Raw genomic sequence first — 12,680 nt, forward strand, 5'->3', positions numbered from 1 at the left:
ACATTTTAGCCATTTACAGTGAACGATGTTACCAGTAGATTACCTTCGAACTGACTGGAATGAATTGAAAAAAATGTTTTAAAAAACTGTCAAAATGTGTGTGAAAAACTAACTATGACAAAATTCACCCCAGATCTCAAACCATGAAAACCTTTTATTATTTCAAATTTGAGTATATATCCCAATACTTACACAACATAAACCAAAGAAATAACACAAATACAATTTCCGAACTTACAGACAAATTTCCCATCTCACAGGAGGACTTCCTTCCAACATGAACAGGTTCAAATCCCATGCAATCACCTAAACATAACTAAACGTAAGCTGTACTTTGATACCTCCACTGTAGTGAAGCTCATTAACACTGCATGCATGCTACATGCCCTGGATATTGATTACTAGTGTTAAGCATGGTAAGTATAGCATAACAGTTGGACTTGTATGACATAGTTAATCTGAAAGCCATATTGTTGATAGCAGCTAATTATATTAATACTTGAAATGTATTTCAACCCTTGTGGAAAAGATATGTTTACAAACAAAAGGAAAATCGTTTACTTCCTGTACAGAAATGTATATAGTTTCATAAAACAACATATTAAAACAATAATTTAATACTACATCTGATATATGATAATACTTGACTCAGTAAGTACTGGATGGTAGGACTGTTTGGTCTTCAGCGAAATACGCTAAATAACCATACTCAATAACACATATTGAACTCATAATACGATGTAAGTCAGGTTTTAATTCCCTCCCTTTACAAAATACACAATATAAAACCGGTCTTGTGAGACAGGAGCTTTAAACATTTGAACCATGTTACCATGGTTACATAGTACCATAAAATATGAAAACTGTTCACAAATGATAAAACGGAATTTTTGGCCATCGTTGAGTCTGTTGTTTGTGAAGAGGGAATGTTGGATTCCTTGTGCCTGGTTACCATGGTTACAAATAGAGCCGGAATGCAAACACATACATTGAATCACAAATCAACACTAGAACAGTACAAGACAAAAAAACTTTAACCATGTTAACTTTCAACAAAGATATCACATTTTTTTCTGCCATGAATGCATTGCACGTCCTATCAGCATCAGGTAAGCTTCCCATCTCAAATCTTCCAACTTGAAGGGAAACAATGAAACATTTCGGTCCGACTGCTGACATGGCTACAAGCCGAAGGTGTTTTCTCCACTGTAAGCTATGTACAAAAACCCATCCTCATCCTTGTGATCTTCATAAACTTGGCCCATGCTTGCACTGAAATAAAGTCAGTAGATGTGATGAATGATCAACATGTGTCATTGACTCAATCAGGCTCTTGTTAAGTCGACTGAAATATATCATAGTGAGTGAGTGAGTGAGTGAGTGAGTGAGTGAGTGAGTGAGTGAGTGAGTGAGTGAGTGAGTGAGTGAGTGAGTGAGTGAGTGAGTGGGCAAAACCTGGACACAAAAAAAACTAAACTAACATGTTTATGTTTTAAGACTTTTGATGTAATATTTATAAATGTCCCCAAAGCGTCTCATTTGCAGCAAACTGAAAAATGTAGACTCTCCGAAGTATTGTAGACTTGCTTCATGTTGCTTCGGAAAACAAATGTTTCAGGTCAGTATGCGGCTATTGAAATATTGCATACAGTGCTTGATGTCAAGTGCTGTTGAAATGCGGATATATTGATCAGTGATATAGATTTGCCATCCAGATGATAAAGCAAGTGGGTCTCCACAACACCCTCACAGACTGGAGAGACAGAGGTGTGGGTGATTCACGCTGATCCAGTGGATCAATAAACGATGATACATACTACTATAGCAGGCCACACAGGCTAATATATACTGCTGACGTCTTGAGGGACACGGATATATTCCATACTTATTACCATATCTATATATACATAATTGATAAAAGTAGGGTTGGACATCATCCATAGGGTGAGTGAGTGAGTATGGTTTTATATCGCTTTAAGCAATATTCCAGCAATATCACGGCGGGTGACACCAGAAATGGGCTTCACACATTGTACCCACAATATGTACATGGGTACAATATGTGAAGCCCATTGCTGGTGTCCCCTGCCGTGATATTCCTGCAATATTGCTAAAAGCGACATAAAACCATACTCATTCAACCATGACGTCATCAACATGATGGTAAGTGATTTTATATGATGGGGTTCAAACAATAGCCCAACAGAGCTGATGTGTCAACTTGAGATCAACAAAACCACACTTTGATTCACTTTTGCAGAAAAAAGCCCCAAGGTAATAAATGATAACCTAGTGGCAACTTGCCAAGACTTGGAACATCCAAAGTTAATTCACCCAGGACAGATAAATTAGGGCTGATCTGGACTATCCCTTAAACAGCTGAGCAGCAGACACACCACCACACTGAATAGCATTATCATGAAGCTGCAATATTCCATCAATATCACATCATCATCTGTAAATGATGATGACAATGGAAACCAATGGTTGATATCATGAGCAAATATTAATGCCTTGTGGGTATACATGTATAGCCACCATCACATAGGAGAAATATTGCTGATTGAAGAAGCAAGAAGAAGGAAATAAATATTTGGATATATCAACCTTGTCTCAAACTGTGGCCATCCAATCCTCATTTTGTTTGCACTTCCTACAGCCATGAGATAATAGAGACCCCACAACTCCCACTGAGAACAGGGGATGGTTCCTGTGCTTGTATCCCTACATCTAAACAAAGGGGCAAGATTCTAGCTACACATGTTACAATGGCAACACGCCTACTCACCTTGACTGAGGCAATATTTTCCCTACAAACAGAAAGATGGCTTTTTCCGACGGAAGTTGGATGCGTTTGCGTATAATCCACATGAACTGAGCCACTGAGATGTCATTGGGAACTAGGAATTTTCTCTTGTCGATATTCTGGATCTGACTCTTGGGATCCCGCTCCACTATCACCTGGAACACAAGTTGGGGGGTTACTTGTCAACATTGTGACACTGTCAGTACAATCAGGGCAGAGACAACATTGTGACACTGTCAGTACAATCAGGGGCAACATTGTGACACTGTCAGTACAATCAGGGGCAACATTGTGACAAGGTCAGTACAATCAGGGGCAACATTGTGACACTGTCAGTACAATCAGGGCAGGGGCAACATTGTAACAAGGTCAGTACAATCAGGAGCAACATTGTGACAAGGTCAGTACAATCAGGGGCAACATTGTAACACTGTCAGTACAATCAGGGGCAACATTGTGACACTGTCAGTAAAATCAGGGGCAACATTGTGACATGGTCAGTACAATCAGGGCAGGGGCAACATTGTGAAAAGGTCAGTACAATCAGGGAAGGGGCAACATTGTGACACTGTCAGTTACAATAAAGGGCTGGGGCAACATTGTGACAAGGTCAGTACAATCAGGGGCAACATCGTGACACTGTCAGTTACAATCAGGGCAGGGGCAACATTGTGACAAGGTCAGTACAATCAGGAGCAACATTGTGACAAGGTCAGTACAATCAGGGGCAACATTGTGACACTGTCAGTACATTCAGGGGCAACATCGTGACACTGTCAGTACAATCAGGGCAGGGGCAACATTGTGACAAGGTCAGTACAATCAGGGCAGGGGCAACATTGTGACAAGGTCAGTACAATCAGGGCAGGGGCAACATTGTGACAAGGTCAGTACAATCAGGGCAGGGGCAACATTGTGACAAGGTCAGTACAATCAGGGGCAACATTGTGACACTGTCAGTTACAATCAGGGCAGGGGCAACATTGTGACAAGGTCAGTACAATCAGGGGCAACATTGTGACAAGGTCAGTTACAATAAAGGGCAGGGGCAACATCGTGACAAGGTCAGTACAATCAGGGGCAACATCGTGACATGGTCAGTACAATCAGGGCAGGGGCAACATTGTGAAAAGGTCAGTACAATCAGGGAAGGGGCAACATTGTGACACTGTCAGTTCAATCAGGGCAGGGGCAACATTGTGACAAGGTCAGTACAATCAGGGGCAACATCGTGACACTGTCAGTTACAATCAGGGCAGGGGCAAAATTGTGACAAGGTCAGTACAATCAGGGGCAACATTGTGACAAGGTCAGTACAATCAGGGGCAACATTGTGACAAGGTCAGTTACAATCAGGGCAGGGGCAACATTGTGACACTGTCAGTACAATCAGGGGCAACATTGTGACACTGTCAGTACAATCAGGGGCAACATTGTGACAAGGTCAGTACAATCAGGGGCAACATTGTGACACTGTCAGTACAATCAGGGCAGGGGCAACATTGTAACAAGGTCAGTACAATCAGGAGCAACATTGTGACAAGGTCAGTACAATCAGGGGCAACATTGTAACACTGTCAGTACAATCAGGGGCAACATTGTGACACTGTCAGTAAAATCAGGGGCAACATTGTGACATGGTCAGTACAATCAGGGCAGGGGCAACATTGTGAAAAGGTCAGTACAATCAGGGAAGGGGCAACATTGTGACACTGTCAGTTACAATAAAGGGCTGGGGCAACATTGTGACAAGGTCAGTACAATCAGGGGCAACATCGTGACACTGTCAGTTACAATCAGGGCAGGGGCAACATTGTGACAAGGTCAGTACAATCAGGAGCAACATTGTGACAAGGTCAGTACAATCAGGGGCAACATTGTGACACTGTCAGTACATTCAGGGGCAACATCGTGACACTGTCAGTACAATCAGGGCAGGGGCAACATTGTGACAAGGTCAGTACAATCAGGGCAGGGGCAACATTGTGACAAGGTCAGTACAATCAGGGCAGGGGCAACATTGTGACAAGGTCAGTACAATCAGGGCAGGGGCAACATTGTGACAAGGTCAGTACAATCAGGGGCAACATTGTGACACTGTCAGTTACAATCAGGGCAGGGGCAACATTGTGACAAGGTCAGTACAATCAGGGGCAACATTGTGACAAGGTCAGTTACAATAAAGGGCAGGGGCAACATCGTGACAAGGTCAGTACAATCAGGGGCAACATCGTGACATGGTCAGTACAATCAGGGCAGGGGCAACATTGTGAAAAGGTCAGTACAATCAGGGAAGGGGCAACATTGTGACACTGTCAGTTCAATCAGGGCAGGGGCAACATTGTGACAAGGTCAGTACAATCAGGGGCAACATCGTGACACTGTCAGTTACAATCAGGGCAGGGGCAAAATTGTGACAAGGTCAGTACAATCAGGGGCAACATTGTGACAAGGTCAGTACAATCAGGGGCAACATTGTGACAAGGTCAGTTACAATCAGGGCAGGGGCAACATTGTGACACTGTCAGTACAATCAGGGGCAACATTGTGACAAGGTCAGTACAATCAGGGGCAACATCGTGACACTGTCAGTACAATCTGGGCAGGGGCAACATTGTGACAATATCAGTACAATCAGGGGCAACATTGTGACAAGGTCAGTACAATCAGGGGCAACATTGTGACAAGGTCAGTACTAATAGGACGATTAAACGTTGAGGTGGTGCGGGTGGGGTAGGGGATTTTGAAAAAATGATTATGCTTCCGTCGTTTGAAAAATGAATACACTGTTGCAAGACGTTGTATTCTTAAAATTACATTTTGGCCCATAAGTTGAATTCAGAGATTGAAAATATGTCCGGTTTTGAAGCAAGAGCTGACAAAATACAAATCCCCCCCCCCCCCCAGCTGAGTCACCGGCTGCACCCAGTGTGTAATTTATGTCAGTCAACAGTCCTTAGACTATGTGTCATGCACTTACTGGCGAGCATAATCACGACCATACCATTTTTTGTATTCCTGATTGACATTTATGATACGGGAACACATGAGGGAATAACATCTTGATCATATAATGTTAAACTTAAAATAACAGATGTGTAAGTTGTTATTTCATTCATTGAAGAAGTAACTTTAGGAACAGTGTATGATTACATACACCATGTACACTGAGCGTGTATTTACATATCGTGACACATGACATTTTAATATTTTATATTATAACAGCGACATGTAGGGTAAACCCTATCTAAGCAGACATGACACAAAGTTTATATATCGGATTGGTTTATCACATCAATAACACTATCCATACATAATAAAAAATGCCATATCTTGGATTATTTGAATCTAAAACTATGATTATTGGTTTCCCAGCTTCATACCAGCGATAGATTGACTGCATTAATGTTGTTATAACACTTCCATAAACGACAGTGAGAGTCGCGAGGTGATGACAAAATCAAACCTGTAGGCACACTTATGCAGATCACAATAAATAAAAAACTGATTTTTCCAAAGCAAGACTGGGTGTAACAGTATTTTCCAAATAGTTTTCTTGAAACTGGTCCACGACAATCTGACTCCTTATCAACAGTTTGGGATAATGGCTGGTACCACAAATATGCTATTAACATCAAACATGCCAACATGGATGAAAATCTCAAGATAATTCCATTACGTAAGATACCTGATACTGCACCAGTAGCATTGTTTTCCAATCATTTCACACATGACAAAACTACAACGAGACAAGAGACCAATAAGCTATTCTTTTGACTACAAGAGTTAAAACATGCTAAAGTTGATGTTGACATGACTAATTTGGAGGCTTCACACAACATGGCCTCCAGCTAGGTTTGAGCAGTAGCTGTCACACCTCAGCGAACACACTGACCACCTAATGCTCCATGACTAATCCCCAGGCAGGATGACCATGATGGTCACTGAAGCACTGATGTGGGGGTGATGTAACAACCGTGGCCACCTAATTATCACACAAGCATCTGTCACTGTCAAACAACCCGGAATGCTGGGAAATTGTTTCCATTTTACAGGAATAAGTATATTTTTGTATTGGCATTCAGAAGTTCAAATAAATAAAAAATGAAGACCTCTTAGGTTTGTGAATGTTTTGTTTTATTTCTAACGAGGTTTCTACGTTTCTTCTTGCCTGTATCATTCATTTCAATAAAGATGTTTTCCATAAAACTAATTACATGTCGCATGTTTTCATAATCAGCATACCACTGACATTCAATGACCTTGGCAGAATAATGGCCCCTGGATTGACCTTGGTAAGACGACACAGTGACTGTATGAAAGTTTAGAACTGATCCTAATGATCTTCATGTTAAGTACAGCGTGTCCCTGTGATCAACATCAAAGGAAAACATGCCCAAAAGCATGACAAGCAATATCAGTAAATGTGCATTTCACCCAAAAGGAACAATTTACATTATTGTCCATATGGCTTTGTTCACATCCTGCTAACATAATCATCGTGACATATTTCTCCCAAACATAATTATCATGATGAATAAGGAATATTTATGATGCAAATTCCATGTGAGTGAAAGTCTTATATTGCTTTTCCAATGTTTGCAACATAATGGTTGCATCTGGAGAACTAAGTGTGAGAGCCATGGTCAACAGTTCAAATCACACTTGTTAATGACCAGACAACTTCCTAAAATGCAAACACTACATTAGCAATAGCCGTCAGGATCATGGACACTGGGGGAAGAAGACATATTCTAAAATGGTTGTCTTACCGGAATTCTTTCTGGATATTTTGTTTTGATCTTTGTTGACTCAGCTTTTCTTTGTTCTGCAAAAAAGACATAGTGAAGAAAGATTGTCAAATAGAGAGATCAAAGGGACTTTGGTCAGAATAGAACAGACTGTTTTGTGCCTTACCTGGTTTGTCAACTAGCTCCATACAATAAAAATCCTTTGTATTGACATTTTGTTCTAAAGGAACGGGTCAACATACAGGTAAGACAAACATAGACATTCAACACATTCTTACACACAGGGTAACTGGTTCATTATACATTGTCATAACATAAGAAACAAGTCTAGTACATGTCATAACCACACTTTCTCCCTATATAGATACCTAACCAAGAGCGACACAGGCACAACAAAGAAATATGGTCATGACATAACATATTCAAAAGCCTGAAAATCAAATCCTTTCATCACAAATGCATGAGGATGTGTATATTAAATAAGTAACATTGCTGTTGTTTTTTCTCTCGCTGCTTGCTAGTGTGTGGTCATATCAAATTTGGGTGTGACCTCTGCTAAAATAATATGTGAATAATATGTGCTAATAAAGTATGTGATTAATGTGGTTTTGTGTGAAAGAAAGAAAAAGAGAATGGTAAGTAATGGGAGCCCAACAATGTCTGATGATATTGATCAAATTCAGACTATTTAGCAGAGTTCGAAATTAAAGGGGGCTCGGGGTTCTTGAGAAAGTGGTATTTGAATCCTGGGATCTTTAGCTTATAATGGCAGGGTCATAACAAGGACCCTTGACTTTCACACTTCAGTTCAAACACTGTAATAAGTGTTGACATATTTCCCGTTTCACTGACTGCCGAACATATATGGCTGCATTTAACAACTGTGATTGTGCAGGACAGTAAATGAACACAAATCATCGCTAATCCTGCATCATCCAATGATTCTTTTGTAATTAGACTTAACTAGATGTTTGGCATAGGCCTGGCCATGGAGTCCTTAGTCTTGGGGACTGTCATTACTGTCAACTGTTGGTAGCAGACAGGACAATAGACTTTTCCTGGTGCAGTGATTGTGTAGGATAATACATTATCACAAATGATCCCTAATTCCGTATCAACCCCTGTATCTTCTGTAATTAGGATCAGCTCGACATTAGGCTTATTCATTGCCATTACTGTGGACATTTGGTAGAAGACAATAGACATATAAAAATTTTGTCAGGTTCATAGTGTATGTCTTCACCTGATTTCAGAAATCTTTAATCGACATTGTATGACAAGTTCTTAACAACAGGACAACAGCTGGCAACCTTTGTATCTGATAGTTTATCAGCATTGTTATAAACACAAACGTTGGTGTAATCTGGTTTGCATGTGGGATTGTTTACATTTGACAAAACGAAAACAAACCACTATTGTTGATACAATTACACGTCTTCTCGATGATATTTTTAATCGTATCGCTTCTTACCGAATGTGTGCTCTTCCTTAAACTTGAATTTCATCTTGATTCCTGTTGTCGACTAAAAGCGAATAGAAAATTGAACTTGTTTTCGTCTCCTGAGATAGAGCTGACTGCCTTTCTTGTGACTTGTTACTCACTTCGAGGTTGCTGATAGTGACGTCACCGGAAGTATCTATATTTAGGTCATACGAAGGATTCCGGAATATTCCGAAAATATATATTAGTTTCGTAAAAACTTATTGCAGTTGATATATTGCGGCAGTTGTTCAGTGACAACTTATCTTGTCACATTTAGTCTGAACCATGTACACACGAATATCATGTCATTAAATGAATAAGATGAAAACGTGGTTTCTAAATACACAAAACATTAAGCTAACCGTCATTGTATTCCTCTTACAACATTCACAACAAATATTATCTCTTTCTTTAGCTGTTAACTAAATTTACTAATCCATTGTTTAACACTCCAGCAGAGTTTTAGAGTTAGAGTCAGAGTCAGATTCATTTTGGGGGGAACATTTCACATTGGTTTCTGCTTGTATATTCTTCCAGGAAGATATTGTATTTTCAAATATAACTTTAGCTTCTTCGTATAATCACAACCTAAATATTTTTCAAATTTCGAAGAAAATGCGAAAGAGCTAGCCAACATTCCTATTTACAGATAATAATGTCTTTCGGTGTGTAAGCTAGAACTGTGGGTGTATATATCATATATTATTTTGTCCCCTAATTTCTCATCTGAACCATTAGTGATAAAATCACTCACAATGTTGACATATATAAATACACCCACAGTGGCTTAATAAACTAAACTAAAAAACACATATATCAAGAAATACTATGTATAGGTTCATGTTTATGATTTTAAAGAACAACTTTTCTCCTTGGTGTCTGAACGCACTCTATGTATATACTCTGGTATACTTGGGCCATGGCCAGAAGTACTGGCTGAAGTAATTAAGAATTAAGAAATGGATAACAACTACTTGTTTATTGCACTTAACGACGCATCAATGTAGATTCTTTGGAAGAAGGTGGTCAGAAGTGGTGGATTGTGCTCATTTCCTTTGTCGTTTTGGACAATAAAATATGTTTACTAAAAAAAATAATTTTACACCGTTATCAAACTGGGATGACAACAAACGCACACACATAAACACCTGCTCGCTGTTCTGCAACCCCATCCTCTCAGTGACTTATGGTACGCTTCGCTCATTATCTTCACTGACCGCTGAGCGACCGTTTATTATGATGAGTGAGTGAGTGAGTTGGATTTAACGTCGCTTTCAACAGTATTTCAGTTATATCGCGGCGTGTCAGCCTAATGTGGGAGGAAAGCCCGAAGTGATGCAGGTCTCAGACGTTTACCACTTCGGTGAAACCCACGAGCACGGGTATGGCGCTGACAAACCTAGACACATAATTGGAGCGAACCGGGATTCGAACCCACAATCATAGGTTTCTGGCGTGGCCAAGGGACGCAAATCTGCACAGCGAATCGCGGCGCCTTAGACGACTGGGCCACCCCTGCCCCCTATTATGATGAAATCCAGCCTTAAATAAATTATACTACAAACAAGGAGTTGCACTTTTTGTATTGGGAAACAAGTTAAACACACCTATATAACATTTACCCTAAATGAGCTGTGTTAAAATGTTTATTATTAGTTATGGTGTCTTTAGTTGCCGTATACGGTGTCATATTAGGTTAGACGGAACATATTGGGCGAAGATACATACGTCCTTGGCTGAAGGGAAGGCAATAGATACCCCCAACAGAAACGTTTGCTAAAAACACTGAATCAATATTCTCTTAAAGCAAAAGGTTTGTGTCAAAACCAAATACAACTGTATATATATGAACACACAATGTCATTTAGTAAGTGGTCAGATGTAATATATGTTATATTTGGGATATAAAGTACTTTTTCGGTTGAGTCAAATCCGGGATTCGAACCCACTTTGAGTCAGGCGCCTGATCGCAAGCAATCTACCCATTTAGCCACCGAGGCTTCCAACAAAAAGAAAGTCCAACAACTGGTAGTCTAGATGACGTACCATGGGCGGATACAGCTTTTTTGAAAAGCGGGGGTGCACAATTAAGATCTATTTAGTGTCTTTGGTGGTAATTTATACAGAAATAAAGATTTTTTTCGACGTACGTACGTACTTTGTGTACCATTTTGACAAGCGTAAATTGGCACGTCTCCCATGGCCGAAAGCTATGAACTCACAATTTTGGAAAGTGATCAAATGTAACAAATGCTATATTTGGGATAACACTTTCTGAGTAAAGTACAGATTCTCGTTCTTTTTTTGGGTTGAATCCCGTCCGCGATATATATAGCCCGCATTTACGTGTCAATTAGGCCTCACTTGACAAAACCTCACGTTCTACTTTTGATAAGACCCCCTGAGATGCAATGCAAAGGTGTGACGTAACATGGAGGACAATGGGCAGAGAACCCGGTCACATGAGAAACTTTAGCTTTTATGTACGCTTCCGGTACCAACTGGGGAACCAGTGTTGGTGTTAGGAGTTTGAGTTCATGTTTGTGCATTGACTGGGCTCCTGTCTAGCGGTCTCTCTTTGAACGTGTGTACCCTGCCGGCCGACAGCGCCAAGAAGATCCAACAGTGGAACCAGTTACACATGACCCCTTTCTTTGACTGTTTGGTTGGGATGAACACGTACACACAATTTCATTAAAATTAGATCTTAGTTCTCGCTACCGCTAAACAAAGGAGGACACCCTGTTACAGGTCACGTCAAACCGACCTTTCGCGAACTTTGACCGACCAATGGAATTACTGACAAGAAGTCGACATTAGCCAATCAGAAGGCAGCTTTCTTGTGCTTTACGGCACTTATGTCAAATTTGACAAATTCTCGATTAAAATTTTTAGACCTGAACAAAAGAACATTCTGGAATGGCTTATAGATGGTCTAGATTGTATTGATTTAGACGTTAAGCCTGTAATTATCGCTAGGAATACCCCGTGTTAAAGTTTTCGAGGCTGCAAGATTAAGAATCACATTCCGACTGTCACTTTCATGATCTGGTAAGCGACGCTCTGATTGGTCGGATGAAAGGTCGTTCTGACGTGACCCCTAATGGGACGCCCTCAGATCTTTGTTTAGCGGTAGCGAGAACTAACATCTGATTTTAATGAGATTGACGGACACACATCTTTGTATGTTTTTGATTGAAAGTAGCTGTTTAAGGCTTAAACAAAAACACAATTCGTGTCCGAGAAACAAACGTTCGTTCGTGAGTTTTCCGCTTCTTCTTTGAACAGTTTTTCGGTTATATCTCCGAGAATCGGATTATTACGGCTGTACAACTTTGTTAAAAACACACGAGCACGGGAAGGGTGTTGACATTCTAAGCATAATCTTGGATTCGAACCCACTATCATCACACTATTAACACAACTAAGGGACGCAACTGCACCACTCAGCATATGTTTAAAGCATACCACATACAACCGAAGGTTTGGCCTCGTGTTTCGGCAGTTCCCATCAACAAAATCGTAACAAATCGAGGGTAGTAATATCTATATTACAATATGATATCATACTGTAGCAACACGCTAACAGTAGCCGCAATAGTTCATGTAAAAGCGAAGACGCGATATTACGAGTACAGTT

General features: G+C 40.3%; 1 protein-coding gene across 1 annotated transcript; it reads right to left on the reverse strand.

The window, feature by feature from the left end:
• Positions 1-139: 139 nt before the first annotated feature.
• Positions 140-9,164, reverse strand: LOC139453967 (gamma-aminobutyric acid receptor-associated protein-like 2). Its single transcript, XM_071235426.1, has 4 exons — positions 9,029-9,164; positions 7,579-7,634; positions 2,789-2,961; positions 140-1,272 (listed from the first exon to the last, which is right to left on the reverse strand). Exons 1-4 carry the CDS (start codon positions 9,060-9,062, stop codon positions 1,182-1,184), a joined length of 354 nt encoding a protein of 117 aa, XP_071091527.1. The 5' UTR covers positions 9,063-9,164; the 3' UTR covers positions 140-1,181.
• Positions 9,165-12,680: the final 3,516 nt, after the last annotated feature.

This window comes from Haliotis cracherodii, unplaced genomic scaffold, assembly GCF_022045235.1.
Source record: "Haliotis cracherodii isolate W230 unplaced genomic scaffold, xgHalCrac1.p SCAF_10, whole genome shotgun sequence".
Taxonomy (NCBI): Eukaryota; Metazoa; Mollusca; class Gastropoda; order Lepetellida; family Haliotidae; genus Haliotis; species Haliotis cracherodii.